At 44.7% G+C, this 20,713-nt stretch overlaps 1 protein-coding gene across 1 annotated transcript in view; it reads left to right on the top strand.

The window, feature by feature from the left end:
* The window catches only part of LOC124616344 (band 4.1-like protein 4), a 621,141-nt gene that overhangs the window by 554,807 nt on the left and 45,621 nt on the right, over window positions 1–20,713 (top strand). Inside the window, exon 10 of the mRNA XM_047144652.1 lies at window positions 16,534–16,688. Within this exon, the coding sequence (XP_047000608.1) occupies window positions 16,534–16,688 (155 nt within the window). The remainder of the gene's footprint in view (window positions 1–16,533; window positions 16,689–20,713) is intronic.

Genomic DNA, 20,713 nt, shown 5'->3' on the forward strand with positions numbered 1-20,713 from the left:
TTCTTGAATCTCCTCTCTCTCTCTCTCTCTCTCTCTCTCTCTCTCTCTCTCTCTCTCTCTCTCCCCCTTCCTCTCCCGACATCATTAAAAATATGAACACGGAAAATTCCTTTACAATTAACTGTTTTGGTTGAAAATTTTGCAATCGCGAATTTTCAAAATTATAAATACGTCAATGTCCCTACACATTGATAGATCGGACTTCGTTAAAATGAAACAGGCAGCTTTTATGTAATAAATATAAATGATAATTGCCTCAACGAAACTGCCACAAAGACGGTTGTGCAAATCGCGACCAAGCCAGCTAATTCTTCTCACAAAAAGTCATCGTCTGATTTACTAGATGAGCTACTAAAAATTAATAAGCAATCAACATTTAGTTAGCATATTGTGGTATTTAAACAAAGAGATGCAATACATGTCTGCTAAACCGTTCCTTAGTATTTAAGAACTCTTACATAGCTATTTAGTCGCAAAATTACAAGCAAAGTAGGGACACGTAAAGCAAAAAAAGACAGAAATCATTTTTACTCAGGGAAACAAAAAATTGATCAGCATTATAAAAAGACTACATGAATATGAGATACATTTATCTTCAAACATTTTGCGATTTCCTCGCTGGGTGAGAACGTGTTATTCTCCGTTTGACCAAATACTATTATTCACACAAGACGACTTACACATTTTAAGACTGGAAAAAAACTATAGTGACGTTTCAGAGCTTATTGCGTAATAATTGTGAGTGGTTACCAGTCGCCACTGGCTTCATTACCAAATATTGTAATAGTTGGTACAAATGTGTTCGAAATGTTAACTTTTAGATTAAGTCCCCACCTGATTCGGCTCAAATTCCATCCATGGCGTACTCAACAAGAAGTTCAAAATTTCTTCAACACATTACATGTTGCAATTTACTGTACACAAGTTCCTGTTAAAGGATGTTTTTTTCTCGTCGTCTTCGCATTTGTATGGAATACTACACTCGTCATTGCAGTGAGTTGCGAATTCTTTCAAATACGTGCTGATGATTTCGTAAATCTTGAGAAGACTGTACAGTTGGCTTCTCCAGTTCTTCTACCGTATCAACAGTAATGTTGTACCTTTCTCAGAGGACTAAGGTCAGGTGATCTTGGAGGCTAAGGTACAGAAACTGCTCGACCCAGCCACCTTGAACGTATTGGGAGTGTTGGATGTCACCCTACATCAGGTGCCCTATCATTCATGTACAAAATTCCCCAGTCATGGACCATGGGTGAAACTTAAGGCCAAATTAGATAGCGACGTAATGGAAAATTTTACGTTTCAGATACATTTCTGTTAACTAGGACAATATTCCAGACTGAAAGCAGTGACAGCTCCTAACCATAGAGCTACAGTTATTTTGCAGACGGCTAGTTTGTGTACCCATACCTACCAGAACTTTTTTGCTCCTGTTGTCGTATACTTTCACCTGTGTCGGTCTTCGCTGTTAATTACGATACACCCTTCAAGGGGGGTAATCAACGAAGACTGAGACTGATTTTTACCTGTAACTTCCGTGATAGTTTCCTATATGTACCATGAACGTTTGAAGAGAACGATTTTTTATACGTAATGTCCATCGGCAGCGCACTCTCGTGGTAGGTTGGTAGTAATGCTCCATTTTGTAGACCCTTTTTGCATTTCGCATACCAAACAATGGGGGTGACGTATGGCACAATAAAATTCGGTGTTCGTTTAAACCATACAGCATTGAAACTTGATAAAAATCTGCAGCAGGCGTACGGTGAAAATGCACTGTTTCGTGCAAGAGTGTTTAGGTGGTACAGGGACTTCAAAGAAGGTCGACTTAAGCAAGATAGGCCTGGTGTTTCGGCTTCTGCTGTGACTCAAGTCAACATCAACACAGCTGCTGTGATTGTCGGTAAGGATCGGTGGGGAACATTACCTAAACTCAGAGAAGTGTTGATAGTTTCATATGGCAGTGTATTTACGATTATGCATGAGCTTCTCCGTATGACCCGTATTTGTGCCCGTTTCCGTGCCACGTCTGTTGACTCCCGAGCAAAAACCTATGCGAATGTAGACAAGCCGTGAGGTGCTGCGTCTATTTGCTGATAGAGGGGATGCTTTTCTGGAGTCGATTTTCACCTGTGATGAGTCATGGATGAATCATTACGAGCCTAAAGGAAAACGAGCCAGTGCTGTTTGGAAATTGACAGGTTCTCCAGCATCAAAAAAGGCGAAAGTTGCTCCATCTATAGAGAAAATGATGGTGATCATATTTTTTGACTGTCATGGAATGATTTATCAGCATGCAGTTCTCCCTCACACTACTGTTACAGCAAGGTACTGCACATCGGTATTGGCTAAACTGAGGAAGCACATTGCAAGGAGACGACCAGAACTTTCTCGGATTTCCCATCATTAAAGGCGAAGCTTTGGAGCCTTAGATTTGAGAACTCTGAAGCAATCCTCAAGAAAAGTGAGGCGATCTCAACGACGTGACAATGAATGACCTGAACCTTGTATTCGAGGAATAGCAGACTCGCTAAAAAACGAGCATTGAAATAGGAGTGAGGTACTTTGAAAAACTTAATGTAAACCCTGAAATGGAGTACTAAACATGTGTGAAAAAAAATCAGTTGAAGTCTTCGCTGATCAGGCGTAATATATTTAGTGTCTGCTGTCAATGCCTACGCATCGCTGAGACCGGGCTTAATCAAAATAATATTCACTGAATTTTTCGTCGATGTCAGTATGTAGGTAGACAACTGCATCATCTACGACAGTTAAAACGTAGCAGACAGTTGTCTTTCCTCATCTTAACCAATGTGATTGATCATTTTCAGGCCCTTAAAAAAGAAAATGAAAAATTATGCTGTTACTTTCCCATAGATATATTTTGGAATACGCGATATCTTAAATGTAAGAGCCAAAGATATACAGTTTGTAATGTATGACTGATGTTTCTCCCAAACATTCTCATTCACACTGCAGCTGTGCGACCAACTTCTTTATGTCCTAGAAAAGTGAAAGTTATGAATTACACAAGGTGAAGGAGGTCGTTCTATTAGAGTAACCGTTGTCAAGTGAGATTGCAAGCAACCGTTTCCACACTCTGCGTAGGAGACGGCTTGCTGTATTTAATTATCCGAGACGTGAATAACTGGTAGGACACGATAATACAGTGCAGCCGAGGAACCATCAGGAATGTTGGCGCCGGCGGTTCAGAAAACGCGGCCTGACAGCTAATTTTGCTGCGCGCTCTTCCTTGGCCGCTGGAGCCCTCGGTCGTTGGTTCTAAATTGCCCGCTCGCCTGTCCCGTTGTCCTCCCCTTTTCCACCCTAGGCCGGTGATTAATTCGCTCAGTTATGACAACGAACGATTAGCGTCAGAACGCAGTCCGCCAGGAATTTAGACTCCGGCGTCAACACTAATAAGGCGGCCGTTATTAATCGCTCCCCGCCACTTCCCCTAGCCTCCCATACCCCACCATCGATCGTTCGCTTTCGTCCGACAGCCAAATGTTCCGGCTTATCAAGTTAAAGAACTGAAAGGATTATTTTGCTCTGAATTCTGCTCAAAGTTGGGAAATACTGGATATTGTTATACCTTTGTGAAGTTCGGTGTCAGAAACGTAGCTCGCAGTTGTAACCATTAAGTTGTAGGTCCACTTCAGTTGACCCGTCCCTGTAGGTGAAGTAGATGACTCGTAGTTTTTTCTGCTCCATCGTAGCTAGTCCATTCAAAACTAGTGGTAGTAGTCTTTCATTCCTGGTACTTGGCATTATATTCGTATTTAATGTCATAGAAGAGACTGTGAGGTGTGGTTCCTGACCGCAAAATTGAAGCCGGTGAATATCCCATGTTCACTCTTTCACTGATATCCGTTTCGTTTTTTGATCATCGTACCTGTAGTTTACCGTTATCTTCTTCAGACCTGATAATATACCAAATTCCTAAATGGGAATGAAAAAAGCTAAAGGATGTACTATTGTTACAATTATTATTAGCATCAATCACATTTTAAAGATTCAGACACAACATCACCAATAAAAAGTATCTGTATTACAGTACAAACACGATCACACTCTTATATTTAAAACATATACACTCCAGGAAATGGAAAAAAGAACACATTGACACCGGTGTGTCAGACCCACCATACTTGCTCCGGACACTGCGAGAGGGCTGTACAAGCAATGATCACACGCACGGCACAGCGGACACACCAGGAACCGCGGTGTTGGCCGTCGAATGGCGCTAGCTGCGCAGCATTTGTGCACCGCCGCCGTCAGTGTCAGCCAGTTTGCCGTGGCATACGGAGCTCCATCGCAGTCTTTAACACTGGTAGCATGCCGCGACAGCGTGGACGTGAACCGTATGTGCAGTTGACGGACTTTGAGCGAGGGCGTATAGTGGGCATGCGGGAGGCCGGGTGGACGTACCGCAGAATTGCTCTACACGTCGGGCGTGAGGTCTCCACAGTACATCGATGTTGTCGCCAGTGGTCGGCGGAAGGTGCACGTGCCCGTCGACCTGGGACCGGACCGCAGCGACGCACGGATGCACGCCAAGACCGTAGGATCCTACGCAGTGCCGTAGGGGACCGCACCGCCACTTCCCAGCAAATTAGGGACACTGTTGCTCCTGGGGTATCGGCGAGGACTATTCGCAACCGTCTCCATGAAGCTGGGCTACGGTCCCGCACACCGTTAGGCCGTCTTCCGCTCACGCCCCAACATCGTGCAGCCCGCCTCCAGTGGTGTCGCGACAGGCGTGAATGGAGGGACGAATGGAGACGTGTCGTCTTCAGCGATGAGAGTCGCTTCTGCCTTGGTGCCAATGATGGTCGTATGCGTGTTTGGCGCCGTGCAGGTGAGCGCCACAATCAGGACTACATACGACCGAGGCACACAGGGCCAACACCCGGCATCATGGTGTGGGGAGCGATCTCCTACACTGGCCGTACACCACTGGTGAACGTCGAGGGGACACTGAATAGTGCACGGTACATCCAAACCGTCATCGAACCCATCGTTCTACCATTCCTAGACCGGCAAGGGAACTTGCTGTTCCAACAGGACAATGCACGTCCGCATGTATCCCGTGCCACCCAACGTGCTCTAGAAGGTGTAAGTCAACTACCCTGGCCAGCAAGATCTTCGGATCTGTCCCCCATTGAGCATGTTTGGGACTAGATGAAGCGTCGTCTCACGCGGTCTGCACGTCCAGCACGAACGCTGGTCCAACTGAGGCGCCAGGTGGAAATGGCATGGCAAGCCGTTCCACAGGACTACATCCAACATCTCTACGATCGTCTCCATGAGAGAATAGCAGCCTGCATTGCTGCGAATGGTGGATATACACTGTACTAGTGCCGACATTGTGCATGCTCTGTTGCCTGTGTCTATGTGCCTGTGGTTCTGTCAGTGTGATCATGTGATGTATCTGACCCCAGGAATGTGTCAATAAAGTTTCCCCTTCCTGGGACAATGAATTCACGGTGTTCTTATTTCAATTTCCAGGAGTGTATGTATTATATATATTTCGAATAGATACAGATCACAGATATTCGGCAGATGGACATAGTGACAGAGGAGGGGGGGGGGGGGAATAAAGAGAGTGAGGAGGCAGGAGCCGATGGACAGAGAGGGGTAGGAAGAGAAGTGCAATGAGGAGGGACTAAGGAGATGATCAGAAAGAGGGCAGAAAGAGATGGATAGAGAGATGGGATTTAATGGCCAGATGTAGGAGACAGGTGGAAGACGGAGAGGTATAGAGGGCAGGTACAGAAGGAAGAGAGGGGGGAGGCAGGAGGTGGACAGAGAGAGTGAGAAGAGATGGACAGAGGAAGATGAGAAAAGACAGACGGACTGTGACGGGGGGACGGGTGGCAGGAGGACATGTCCGAAAAAACAGACACCATGCATTCATATAACTGATTCGCCCAGGTAGGCAACGGATCCACCTTCTTCAGTGCGGGTGCACAAGTACATCTGATGTCGTGAGGGAATTTCAGAGTAGCGATCATGGAGGAAATGGACAGGGACTGCGTATAGATGGCGCTCGGTGGGAATGTGCCGAGACAGTCCGCGCAGCTGTGACAAACACTATGTTCAGGTGGCGCAGTGGTTAACGCAACTGCTTAGGAAGCAGGAGATCCCAGGTTCGAATCTCAGTCCCGCACACATTTTCACTCGTCGTCACTGATGCCGCACAAAGTCCTGATGTAGCCGATATCAATAATCCCTTCCCTTTCCATTCTTTTTCCCCCTTCCTGCTTCAGTTTAAATCATCTGCTTCAGAACTACGCATTCCGCAGACACTACGCATTCATATAGCTCGAAAAGTGATTGCATAGCTGAATGTCGCACGCGCGAACCCAACCACCATCAAAGCAACACGAAGAGAGCTCCACACGCTGAGAATCGAGGGTGAACTGGAATTCCAAAACCACACGTCAGTGATGCAAATATCTGTAACAGAAAAACGTGGTGCCGAAACCATAAAACCTGGTCTGTGGAGCAATGGTATAGTCAACTGGCCGGCTGAATTCTGTTTCACACTGTTTCCAATTTGCGGCGTATGCCTCCCAAGCCTACGATGCAGACTGCTTGTTGCCGAGAATGAAACATTCCGGTGATGGTTTGGGCAAGCATATCGCGGTATTCCACGGCGCGCATGGTTGCTCTGCGCGGTCGTATTACTGCCAGGAATTATGTGACCATCAAGTCCAACCCATAGTACAATGTTTGCTCCCCAGTGGGACGTTATGTTGAAAGACGACAGTGCTGCTGTTCACACACCTCGCATCATCCAGGACTCTTTTTGTGAGCACGAAGATGAACTGTCGCATCTCCCCTGACCACCAGTCACCAGATCTCAGTATGACTGAGCCTTTGTTGTGTATGTTGGAGAGAGGGGTGTGTGATCGCTGTCCACCTCCATCATCTCTACCTGAAACTGCAACTATTGTGCAAGAAGAATTGTATAAGATTTCCTGAAATCCATAGGAACCTTTATTTATCCATTTCGAGACGAAAGCTGTTTTGAATGCCAACGGTTTTCCTACACCGTATGGGACAAGTGTTGTATGTTTTTGTTGTTTCAATATTTTTTTCCATCCCCTGTACCTACTGTCTTCCTTCTGCGCACCTGGGAAACTGTATTTCTCTCACATACTCAACGCCATCCCCCAAATAATTCTGTTTTTATTTTCTTACATTTCATTTTCCAACTCTCACCTACTATATCTCGCCCCCTCCTCCTCCTCCTCTTCCTCTCAGAATGTTAATAAGATTACGATTTCTGCGATACCTATATTCAGTGCTATATTATTATCTTCTTTCCTTCCTCAGACCTTATTATTATTATTATTATTATTATTATATGCGTACTGCTCTACTACTCTAAGAGAAGAACTGAAACCCCTAATCTTGCCTTTAAAATAAATGCTTGGATAAACAAAAATATTATCCTCTCGGCTAATCTTACTGAATACCCATATAGTTTCATTTTACTTTGAAAATTTTCAAGTTTTAGGTTGGGCATTTACCGCTGCGCGATAGCAATAAAACACACGGTTTTTAAAATTTGTTCACGAAAGAAGAAGCAATAATTATTCCAGAATTCGTATCAAGAATAACTGTAACTGTACCTAGATAGCTTCAGTGTAGTGAAACAGCTCAAACCACTTGATAAAGACAAGTCTTCCACTCTACACTGTATAAAAATTAGGTTTATTACAGGTTATGCTGATAAAATAGCTCCATTTTTAGCTATCGTCGCAGGTTCGAATCCTGCCTCGGGCATGGATGTGTGTGATGTCCTTAGGTTAGTTAGGTTTAACTAGTTCTAAGTTCTAGGGGACTAATAACCTCAGCAGTTGAGTCCCATAGTGCTCAGAGCCATTTGAACCATTTTTTTTAGCTATCGTAAACATCCACTCGCTTGACGAAAGATTCTCATTTAAAGACTGGGAAGTTACGCAGGTCACAACAATACACAAGAAACGAAATACAAGTATTCCGTTGAATTATAAACTCATATCATTGGCATCGATCCGCAGAATACATAAATATATATGAAGTACCTCGAAGAAAGTAATTGATGATAAGTCATCTAATAAAACAGCTGGCATTCTCCAAGGAAGTGTTACAGGCCCTCTGCTGTTCCTAATGTGATTAAACGATTTAGGAGACAGTCTGATCAGCTCTCTTGAATTGTTTGCAGATGATGCTATTTTTCACCGTCTAGTAAAGTCATCATAAAATCAAAACAAATTGGAAAATGATTTTAACACGATATCTGTATGTTAACCCTAAATAATAAAAAGTGTGTGGTCCTCCACATGGGTACCAAAAAACCCGTTAACATTCAACTACACGATAAACCACACTGAAGATTATCGATTAAATTAAATAGCTAGGGATTACAATTAAGAACAACTTAAACTGGAACCATCGCCCAGAAAATGTTGTGGGGAAGACGAAGCAAATACTGCTTTTTGTTGGCAGGAAACTTGGAAGATACAAAAAATTTACTGAAAAGGCTGCCTACACTACGCTTGTTTATCATCTGGAGTACTGCAGTGCGATATGGGATCCTTATCATATAGGATTGAAGGAGAACATTGAAAAAGTTCAAAGAAGGGCAGCTCGTTTTGTATGATCGGGAAACAGGGTGCTTGTCACGGATATGATAAACGAGCTGAGTTGGTTATCAAGAAAACAAAGGCGTTTTTCACTGCGGTGAGTTCTTTTCACGAAATTTCAATCAGCAATTTTCTCCTCCGAATGCGAAAATATTTTTCTGGCTTCCACATACGTAGGAAAAAATTACTATCTTAATGAAATGAGAGAAATCTGAGTTCTTAGGGAAAGGTTTAGATGTTCATTTTTCCCATGTGCTGTTCGAGAGGGGAACGGTAGAAAGAAAGTCTAGAAGTGGTCCTATGAACTCTCTGCCAAACACAAAAGTCTGAATTGCAGAGTAGTCGTGTAGATGCAGATATGGATGTAGGCTTGTGTCATAAAGCACCTTGTCGGATTTTTTTTTCTTACCAGTAACGAAATAAATAGTAGTTATCAGGTGAACAACGGGCTCTAAGGGTCAGCGTATTGTGCGGGCACAGTCTCCATTCCCCGGCTAGGACTCATCATCCCTTCCCCGCGCAGAGACGCGCTCTCGGGAGCGAAGCGGCAGACGTGTGAGTTCTGCCGCCGTTGCTGCACAGCGAATTCGCCAAAGAAACGCGATAAGGCCGGAACAGCTCGCCAGCCTCTAAGCTAATCCAGGGGGGCACAATTGCGACGCAGTTTTAAATGAACTCCACCCTCTCCCCCCTCCCCTCCACCCCGGCCTCACCCTTCTGCCCGGACGACTGCCGAGTGAGGGTGGTTGCCTGGGCATTGTGGCGACAACCCTTCACTAGGCATTCACGGGCCACCCTCGCCGCGCTTTCACACAGATACTCGCTTGTAATTTTTGTGAGGGCGCCGTCGCTGAGAGGCCGACTCCTAGCAGATCTCTCCACCCTTAAGTCTGCGCTCCTGTACCTTAAATAAAATAATTCGACACTTTCTGGTTTGAATTGGACTCATTCCGTGAGACGCAATTCAAAACGTAAACAAGCTTCATTTCACCTTCTCTTGCATACCCTTTCTTCGGCGCCTGTGAGGCGTGAAAGCTCTGGAGGGTGTTCTTTAGACGGGAAAAGTGAGAAATATAAACGCACACCAAACTGAATAAGCAGCGCTTATCAAATGCAGACGGTGGTGGTACCGTCGAACACGTGGTGAAAGTGTTTCTAGTACACGCCTCGAACGAAAGAAAATATAATGTAGCGCACCGAGTATTTGTAGCTGCTACAGACTCTACAGAAGGTAACTAAACACTATACTTTTGTAGTAACCATAATAAAAGTAATAATAATAATAAGCTGCACCATAGTTAAGAAGCCCCAGTTGTGAGAATGAAAGGTACTGCGTAATATTGCATCGTTTTTCACGCACCTGCGTTGCGTCCGCTTAACTGTTATTGTAACACTAGACTGATTGCTCTGATTGCCTCCTAAAACTTTTGGATGGTGAACAGTTCCACTACAGCATGTCCGAAACTTTCTCACACCCTCTTCGTCGATGTTCACCTCTGACATCATTTACAGTTGAAGACCCACACTTTCCAGGATTGTTATTCAAAGTGGTGTCATTAGTTCACTTACGATACGCTTGCACCAACGAGGCCCGTGATGAGGTCGTACTCCCCAGAAATGATAAATATTCCCATTTTTAAGCGTCTTTTGATTTTTAGTATGTTTTTACGTTCTTCATTCTGCAAAATTTCTTATTCCAGTTGGCTGGGAGTTAGGCGGAGGGAATCCCAATTGGGAATATTAGGGAGGTTTTTTTTGTTTTTTTTTAATTCCATTTTGGAGGAGGGCACTGGTGGGCTACAAAATAGTGTGGCCCTTTTCAGCCGATAGTGTTAGCTTAAACTTATTGGTGTTCTGGTTTTATTGGGGGTGGAGGGGAGGGTGGTGTTCGGTGGAGAATGGTGGGGGGAGGCGACTCAGGCATTCGCCTTGCGGCCCGGAGGGGTGGGTAGCTCCCAAGGACTATCAGTTTGGGGCAGCCTGCATATGGTGCAGTGACCACTGCATCTATTATGGCGGCAAGTGCCTTATTGGCAGCAGTTTTCATTGCTTAACCATTTTCATTCCATCTCCAAGCTGTGAGGCTTCATACAAAATTGTCGTCGGTTGTGCCGCGTCTTCTTTCGTGTGGGATGACAGCGGTGTCTCTTCGGTTGCGCCAATTTCCTTTCCATCTCAGGTAAGTAGCCTTTTTTACTCGTAATGGCGGCAAGTAGAATGCGAGTTGACTGAGTTAAAGTCCCATTATATGCTTACACTATAAGGCCACCCACCTGATGCCATGCTGTCTTTTCGAGGTTACGTAATATACAACTACTATGCTTTGCGTTCTAAGGTGTACAAGCGCAAGGACAATTTCTGAACATGACACAAGTATTTCATGTTCAATTGTGTTCAGGGAGGGAATTGAAAACAACCGATTGGTGGCGGTGGTAAGTTCCTATGGGACCAAACTGCTGAGGACATCGGTCCCTAGGCTTACACACTACTTAGTCTAACTTTGACTTACGCTAAGGACAACGCACACTCACCCATGCCCGAGGGAGGACTCGAACCTCCGACGGGGTGACACCGCGCCAATCGTGACAAGGGGCCGTAGACCGCGCACCTGCCCCACGTGGCCAAACACCCGATTGGGCCGTAGCTGTAGGAGATCTTAAGTTACATTCCGTCAGAGAAATAGTCGTGTAACATGTGCTGCTTGCGCATTTATTCACTGACGTCGAAATCGCTACCAAACGGAATCGTCAATGAAATATTAAACACTAAAACATTCTGATACGGCTAAAACGTAAAGTGCCAGTGGCCCGCCCAACAACAAACAGACAGACATTTTCGTCAACTATTCAAGAAAACTTCCATTGCAGTTCCGCTATACACGTCAGTAATGGAGAGGCAAGAGGACTCGGTTTATTAGTTGCACTGTTGCCCAGCCGCCAACGATTAAAGGTGCGCATGCGAAAATTCGCGTAGAGTCGTGAAAACTACGTTCAAAATAGTTCAAATGGCTCTAAGCACTATGGGACTAAATATCTGACGTCATCAGTCCCGTCGACTTAGAACTACTTAAACCTAACTAATCTAAGGATATCACACACATCCATTCCCGAGGCAGGATTCGAAGCTGCGACCGTAGCAGTCGCGCGGTTCCGGACTGAAGCGCCTAGAACTGCTTGTGCACAAGTTAGATGGGGGTCTGCATTTCTTGTGGGCCGCGACCTCCTGTAACGTACGTCATATATTGTAGGCACTACACAATGACGTGCCTCGGTACAGAGTTAACAGGCACTGGTGCAAATGGTTGAGCAGTGACAGCTCCTGCCCGAGGCGGTACTACTAGCTTTATTACAAGTACAGTCTGCCGGGAGCGACCGGTAACTGCGCGCGGCGGAATGGCCGAGGCGGCCGTTGCTCGAAGTTGAGACAGTGGACGGCCGGGCTGTAACCCTGCGGGAGAGGGACCGCCCGCGGCCGGCCAAATTGAACTGTCGAAACTTGGAGATTAGGTCCGGCGCTGTAATTAAGCGGCCCGGCGCACTTGTTTGCGTTTTAATTCGCCAGCGTGGAGCGGGCGCTAACAGCGCGGCCTACCGCCAATTGCTCGCCCGGGGCCCGGGGCCCGCGCCTGCGGCCACCAAGCCCTGCCCTGCCCTGCCCTGCCCTGCCCTGCCCGCTCACGTCAACACAGCCGACGCCCGAGTTGGATGCCTGACCCGCAACGTTGCTAAAACCGATTACTCTCCCGCTACGATTCTCGAACTTTGCAGCGTCAGAATCAGCTGTCGCGTTAAGAGCTTATTTAGGTGTTTCCCAGTTTACCTCTGATTCTGTGAAACCTGCACAGGAGTTGCAATACAGGTAACAAGTTCGCTTAATAATTGAAACAGCCAGAGCAAGGCTTGCGAATATTGCAACAGAACTTCTAGGAATTTCTATGAGAAAGAGAAGAAAGATGGAAAAGCCAAACCAATCACACAGAAATGTCTATAACGAGGAATCGATTTCTTTCAGCGATACAGTACAACACAGTCATACACGGTGCTGTAGAAAACTTAACTGGCAGGCTTACCAATATTTATGTTCCAAAACGCCGCGCATAAAAACAAAATTTTTCGGTGACATACCACGGGTTCTACGGTGATAAAAAAGTTAGGTCAAGTGATAGCCCTTGGGCTAGGTTCCATTTGTATACCCAACAGAAGGGTCGTCTTAAGTGTCACTATCATGCAATATAGGGTCAAACTATGAATATTATACACTCCCTCCAGCTTAGACAAATTGCACTTCATGTGGCCTACTTTGGGCTTGATGGGACTTCCAGAAGCACCATTAGTCCATGGGCGGTTCCCCGGTAAACGCCACAAAAAGTATTTTTTAACTATATTTTTGCCGTCACCAGCGAACCAAATCCAGTCGCGGATTCCAAAACGGCTATGCCCAGAAAATGGCAGACATTTTTACGACATAGTTCTAAGATTCCGATCTCGAACACTCTTAAAAATTTTCTTCGTATTTTTATCCCAGATACTGAAATCAAAATCCATGGAGAAGAAATAAAAACTTTAAGGTTCGCCGATGACATTGTAATTCTGTCAGAGACAGCAAAGGACTTGGAAGAACAGTTGAACGGAATGGAAAGTGTCTTGAAAGGAGGATATAAGATGAACATGAACAAAAGCAAAACGAGGATAATGGAATGTAGTCGAATTAAGTCGGGTGATGCTGAGGGAATTACATTAGGAAATGAGACACGTAAAATAGTAAAGGAGTTTGCTATTTGGGGAGCAAAATAACTGATGATGGTCGAAGTAGACAGGTTATAAAATGTAGACTGGCAAATGGCAAGGAAAGCGTTTCTGAAGAGGAGAAATTTGTTAACATCGAGTATAGATTTAAGTGTCACGATGTCGTTTCTGAAAGTATTTGTATGGAATGTAGCCATATATGAAAGTGAAACATGGACGATAAATAGTTTCGACAAGAAGAGAATAGAAGCTTTCGAAATGTGGTGCTACAGAAGAATGCTGAAGATTAGATGGGTAGATGACATAATTAATGAGGAGGTATTGAATAGAATTGGGGAGAAGAGGAGTTTGTGGCACAACTTGACAAGAGGAAGGGACCGGTTGGTAGGACATGTTCTGAGGCATCATGGGATCACAAATTTAGCATTGGAGGGCAGCGTGGAGGGTAAAAATCGTAGAGGGAGACCAAGAGATGGATACACTAAGCAGATTCTGAAGGATGTAGGTTGCAGTAAGTACTGCGAGATGAAGAAGCTTGCACAGGGTAGAGTAGCATGGAGAGCTGCATCAAACCAGTCTCAGGACTGAAGACCACAACAACAACAACAACTGAGATTCAAATTTACCCTACTCGTACACGCAAAATACGCAGATAAAATCCGGCGTGAGGCGAAAATGTATTTTATAAAATGACATAGTACCGAGAGATGTGCTGCAAAGTGTTTCCATTAATGTCTGGGAAATCCACGTTGCAGTATTGAAGCACATGCAAAATTTTTGCGAGTGAAAATCCAGTCTGAAACGTAAAGTTAGTTTTGCGTTGCTTCAGTTTCACACTAGCAAACTACCTACATGTCCTGCTGCAGCGGGGAAAAGAAGGGAACCGTAGGAAAAATACTCCTATCGGAGCACAAAAAATGCGAGTATGTCCCTGTTTATTTAAAAGACTTCGACTAAAAAGTGAGATACCAGCTGTCTCATTCTACCTTCCTCAGCACCTTTAAAAATTTTCCAAAACTTTCGGCATGCGAACATATTCGGGCTTTCTTATGCTGAGAGAGAAGAAGGTAGTGGCAGTGTCAAAGAGATTCAAAAGTAATAAATACTGGAAGATAGTAGAAAATGTTTGTGCTATTGAGAGAGAGCGAAGTGAGAGGAAGAGAACGACACAGTGGCAGTGGAACATAGTTTTCAGTGATAGAACAGTGCTAGAAAAACTTTCCGAATAATATGAGGCGTAAACGAACTTCAGAATCAAACAATAAAATATACACTCCAAATATACTTTTCTATAGTCAACACTTTATCGTTAAGTTCAACACATTTTGCAGTTAATGTCTTTTTTTTTTTCTTTTGTACAAGCCAACGGCTTTGCCGCAGTGGTACTATCGGTCCCCGTCATCTCACCGAAGTTACGTGCTGTCGGGCTCGGTTAGTTCTTGCGTGGGTCACCGCCCAGGCCTGCCCAGTGCTGTTGGCAAGCGGGGTGCACTCAGCCCTTGTGAGGCAAACTGAGGAGCTACTTCACTGAGAAGTAGCACCGGTCACGAAAACTGACAACGGCAGGGAGAGCGGTGTGCCAACCACATGGCCCTCCGTATTCGCATCCGGTGACGCCTAAGTGCTGAGGATGACGGTCGGTACCGCTGGGGCTTTAAGGCCTGTTCGGATGGTGTTTGTTTTTGTTCTTTTATACCAGTGGCTTCCAGCCTGGGGGTAATTACGCCGTAAGGGGCGAAATGAAATTTTCTGAGCGCTGACAACAAAAGCAGTGAATTGTGTTTCGGTCACGAAACCAATTTTTAAAAAAATACATCATTACTAGTACAATTATTTTGTAAGATGGTAAACTGTTACATAATTTATCACTAATGTTTTTTTAAATTTAAGCTGTAACGTCTGACACAATTTGGTGGGAGTCATAGCTTGTGGAATGAACATATGAGCAACATCTTCCTCATTAGTCCTCCCACCGTACGTACCTTGCACTTTGTACCATGCATTTGCGACAGTAAAATGGAGATGTATATATCACATATGCTTACACATCTCTTGAAAATGCCTTCTCCGAGTTGCAGCTAGTCCCCACAATGCGCCAGAAATTGATTTGTTATTCACTTCGCAATAGGTAAATTTACTGACAGAACAACCCAAAGTAACTTTGCTGGCCCTACTCAGTATTATTATTAGTTCTACTACTACTTTTATTATTATTACTATTATTATTATTATTATGTCATCATCATCAAAAGGAGACACAAAGCAAAGGAATCCAGCGATCAAGTGATTTTCCAAAAGTAAGCGTAGAGTAGGTATTTCAACGTGGTAGATTTTAAATGGGGCTGCAGGGTACGGGTGAAGAAAGTGTCTCCAGAGACAAGGCTGGTGCAGAGGAAGCATATTTTGTAACAAGAGCATAGTTAGCTTTGTTTTTTGAGGAGGAGTTGTAGATAGCACTCGAGGTGTACTGGGAATTACTTCATCATTCTATAAGAAAAGTTTATTAGGAATATGCAGTACTCGTTAGTTCGTCATTTAATAAAACACCTGCAAATACTAATTACCATTTACCTTTCGTCATTTTTAAAATAAAAGTGTCCGAAGAAAATTCTTTCTCATCCTAAAGTTTAATTAGGCGCTGCTGTTGATGACTGTGAGGGTTGAGGTTGGACGTACTAGCTAATATCTGATCGTACTCAGGGGTAATAGTCTCAGAAAAGTTGAAAACCAATATTTTACCTGAACTAGATACCACGGTATATGAGAATGGTTTCGTTTACCGAGTGCAATGTTTAACGTATGTTTTTGGTGAGACAACATTACTGTTTTCTTAAAAAAATTGTTCATTAATGCCATGAAGCTTTTCTCGTCCGGTATTTGCAGTAGTTAAAACTTCCAGGCTCAGACGCCACAGCTGAATCTATGAAACTATTTGCTAAAGTTTCGGCGCCATCTGCGGGACACGTCTCCTAAGCAGTCGACAGTCTTGTCTCTGGAGATGTTTTCCGCAGGTTGGGATGAAGCATTAGTAAATAGACCGATACATCGACCGCAGCCTCTCAGACGTGAAGTTTTAACTGAAGCAACAGTGGGCTCATATGACGTTTCAGATTTCACATCCCTATACCGAGTTTCAATGTGTGTTGCAGAACGACGAGAACACGTATGGGTTCGAGACGCCGTCCAAGTCAGCGTGCAAGCACCTGTGGAAGTGCTGCGTGGAGCACCACGCCTTCTTCCGCCTGGTGCAGGTCTCGCCCACCACGCCCGACATCTTCTCTCTGGGATCGCGATTCAGGTACAGGTGAGACCAGGCCACCAGCGCCTCGCCCCTCTGCCCGACACACCGCCGATTGCATTAGAGGCGGAGCACAAGCTGGGAAGGATGTCACGTGAAACATCCCAGCATTTCCCTTAAGCAAGCAGTCAGGGAAAGCACTGAAAACCAAAGTCTGGATGACCGAAAGGTGATTTCAATCGCTGTCCTCTCGCCAGTGCGCCAATTCACGGGGTCTGACACTTACCTTGCGGATCATAGACAACCTACTGCCAGTAAAATCCTATTTATTATTTTCTTTAGAAAATATACTGGAGGAGCTTAACGCACATCTAAAGAAATATAATATTTCTTTATGGACATGGGCGTCCGCAGAAATGTATCCGAGAGGGGACCAGATCTACAATTATCGCTTTTCATATAACTGACGCGAAGAATTTGAAGACGTGTCGTGTCCTATGAACAAAATTTGGCATGACGTTCACGAAGTTTGAGAGTTATCGACTCAAAATGCATTTATAAAAGTTGGCTGTTTTCAAGTCTAAAATGTAAGCAACACCATTAGTGTATGCAAAAGTACATCTATTTGTACATATTATTAATCAGCTAAGGGTCACAAAATTTCACCATTTCTAGTAATGCACGAAACTTCTGCGTTGATTTAATCGTCTTTACTCCAGATTCTAGGAGAAGGCAAGTACCTCCTCTTTCTTCCGCTTCTTACCTCTCCCCACGGCTACGATACACCCTCCATACTTTTGCATACTCCTTTAAACCTGCTTTGCTGTAATGGATGTATTACAATTATGCTGAAAGTTCTTTCTACCAGCACAATCACAAATGGTACAGTTCCAGTCAACAATGTCAAAATCTGTCGCTCATGTACAGATGCTATAAGCATTGGTTTTGCTATTTTCCGTCTGTCTTGTAAGATAAGTCGTGGGGTCACCATTGCCATCCTGGTCTTGCCCGACGACGGCTTCTAACAGTTTTCAATTCTTCTACAAATAGCTCGGGTTAGTATACTGCCACCTCCGTAGCCAAGTGGTCAGCATGTTTGACTGCTATACGAAAGATTCTCAATACTTCCAAGCATTTTTCCTTGATGTTGGGACTGGAACTATATGCACTGAGTCTCGTGATGGCTACTTGAGTGAGGAAGGTCTGGTAAACTGAAAACCGCCGGGAGAACTGTGCATTGACACCCTGCCCCTCCATGCTGCATCCGGATGACGCCACTGGTTGGGATGACACACGGCCGATCGGTACTGATTGCCTCTCAGAGCCAGTACGCGCAGGTGTTTTTATTTTTTATTTTGCAACGTGATTAATTAAACTAATATTTACACCTGCCAGCACCTGACAAATCTTAGTCTATCTCTCTCCCCGTCCGAAAAGGCCTCGGAAGGCTCAACGGTACCGGCCGACTGCCGTGTCTTCTTGAGCCGACAGGCGTCACTGGATACGGATATGGAGGGACCTGAGGTCAGCACAACGTTCTGCCGGTCGGTGTCTGTCTACGCGATCGGAGCCGCTACTTCTCAGCAGCCTCACAAGTGCTGAGTGCACATCGCTTGCCAACAGCGCTAGACAGACCCGAACAGTTAACTATCCAAGTGCTAACCAAGCCCGACAGAACTTAACTTCGGTGATCTGACGGAATCCAGTGTTACCACTGCGGCAAGGCCATTCGCGACAACTCTTAGGAATCTGCATTATCAGATTCGTCTAGAAGTTTGAGGGTATTTCACCTGTCACAATATGTCTCTTTTATCTATCATATAAGTAACTGGAAAAGAGCTATGTCGCAACGTATTCATTCTCTCACGATTATTGCTATGTGCTGTTGCAATTTTCTGATTTTACGATTTTTCGGACCAAGTCAGGTTCGTGTCAAAGGAGCAAAAGTTTCATTCGTGTTAAATAAATTAAAAACTATAGATAAAGCGAACACTGCAACTATGTTTAAATGGCGACATTTGTGAAGTGCACTGACAAGAGTTTTTTTCGAAAATAGCGGAGAACTAAATGGTTTTCGGTATTTTATGTAAACTTCACAAAAGCACACTTTCAGGAAGCTATTTTTTAAGCCTTGGCGCTCCTTGAGTTTATTCGTGACATCCGTTCGGCCAGCTTCAGTGGACAAGGGCCATCGCAGCGAGTTTTTGTGGCGTCAGGTGTAGGTGCAGGCTTCGGGCGACGCCCTCATTAACTAATTGGCTCTTTACCCGCTTCACTACCACCTTCCCCTTCCCCTTCCCCTCCCCTCGCCTCCCTTTCACCCGCAGCACATAACGCCACTGGCCGCGCAAGGGCGGAGCTGCCATTTCTGCAACGCTTCCTGAAATCCGCGTGGTACGACCCGTGCACAAGCGAGACGTTGATGGTGAAGGCTTCAAACGCTTGCGCGGAGGGACGTGACTTCGGGGAACCTAGTCTCGTACTTGGAGGAACCGACCCTCTCTAACCCACTTAAGGCAAGTTCCGACGTGATATTTTCGACAGTCACCGCGCGTCCTTGTCCGCTCTGCGATCCGATTCCCTCGCTGTGACAAGACACTGAGAGTTACCAACAGCTGGAGCATCATTACTAGGGCTACCCATTAAATAATGAGAGTTTTATTACAAATTTCTTTTATAAATCTGCACAGGAAATGGTCGTTGGTTTATTTTTTCAACAAAATCATTCTGCTTTGCAATACACCTTGCGCGCCTCTCTATAAACTCGCGAACTGTACCCTTGTTCTGCGCAGACGTAAATGGTGTCGTGTAACAGCAGTACTCCTCACCGGGCTTCAGCTGTCTTGCAACTTGCTGAAGCGAGCGCTACCAACAGCCTAGCCATTCTCTTGGAAATGCGTCTACATAAGATTCTTGGTGTCCCAAAAGGTTGCCAGCAACATTTTCGCAGTGGATGTCTGTGCCTTGAATGTTATATTCACTCTATATGATGAGTGTTTTCCCCATCAATTGTGTTACTCTGATTCGTAATGGAGCATCCAGTTCTCACCTCCTGCCGCAGTTCTGTTGAGAATAAAAATCCTACATCACGTGTATCCATTCGGCTGGCTGCGTTTCATGAAACTTTTCACAGTGCAAAGAACACTGTTGTGTCGAAAACAGGTCGCACACTAGTATGCGACGGCAAATCGTTCTTCACTAATGTGAAGTCTCTTTTATTCTGTGCCTAGCTGATATATTTATGCGATATTCTGTTTTCGTAGACAATGGGTATTAGGGTAGCTCTGATACAACATTCTTTAAAATTTATGATGGTTTTTTGCGCGGCCCCCCAGTTTGGTTCCATTTCATGAAAAAATTTGGACACAATAGGATAAGGAAAAGTGTGTCCCTGGGCCTTCAAAATCGGAGATTGCATGGTGCGTGAGTGTGTGTGTGTGTGTGTGTGTGTGTGTGTGTGTGTGGAGGGGCGGGGGACGGGAGGGGGGGACACAAATTTCCCAAAATATTACTTCTGCATGGCAAATTCATTCCTTACCAAATGTAGGCAGGTAGTTTACTTTAATTTCCTTAATTGAATGCCATCTCATTTCACTGATCGCCCTGGTTGGGTTGACGTGACGCATCAGTGGACCCAAGAGAGGTAGAGGGCAGAGCGAGCCGTGCCATTCCTTTTTACAGCCAACCCAGTCCAGGACACTGAAATTCCTTGAAGATGGACATTTGAGGCACCTTATTCATAAAATGTCGACCGATCGGGAATTACATCATGAGCTCTCCCAGAACTATGCAGAATGCGGAGCAATTGTAGTTGGATGACATTACGACCATAAACATAGCCTTCCCAGTGCCATTATAAATTTTGTCAAGCTAGTAAATCAGCTGGCCTAGGTTCGAGAAAGTGCTTTAAGAGGTAGGTCACACAACTCAGTCACGTCATTCAACATTGTAATTGTACCTACATCGACATTTTTATGTGGTACCCTCTGCACATGTGCTTGCGGAGGATTTAACATGGTATAAGGCAGCAGTTAGACATCAACCCAATTACTCACGAAATTGATAGATCAATAAAGCAGCCAAGAAGGTCA

This window comes from Schistocerca americana, chromosome 5, assembly GCF_021461395.2.
Source record: "Schistocerca americana isolate TAMUIC-IGC-003095 chromosome 5, iqSchAmer2.1, whole genome shotgun sequence".
Taxonomy (NCBI): domain Eukaryota; kingdom Metazoa; phylum Arthropoda; class Insecta; order Orthoptera; family Acrididae; genus Schistocerca; species Schistocerca americana.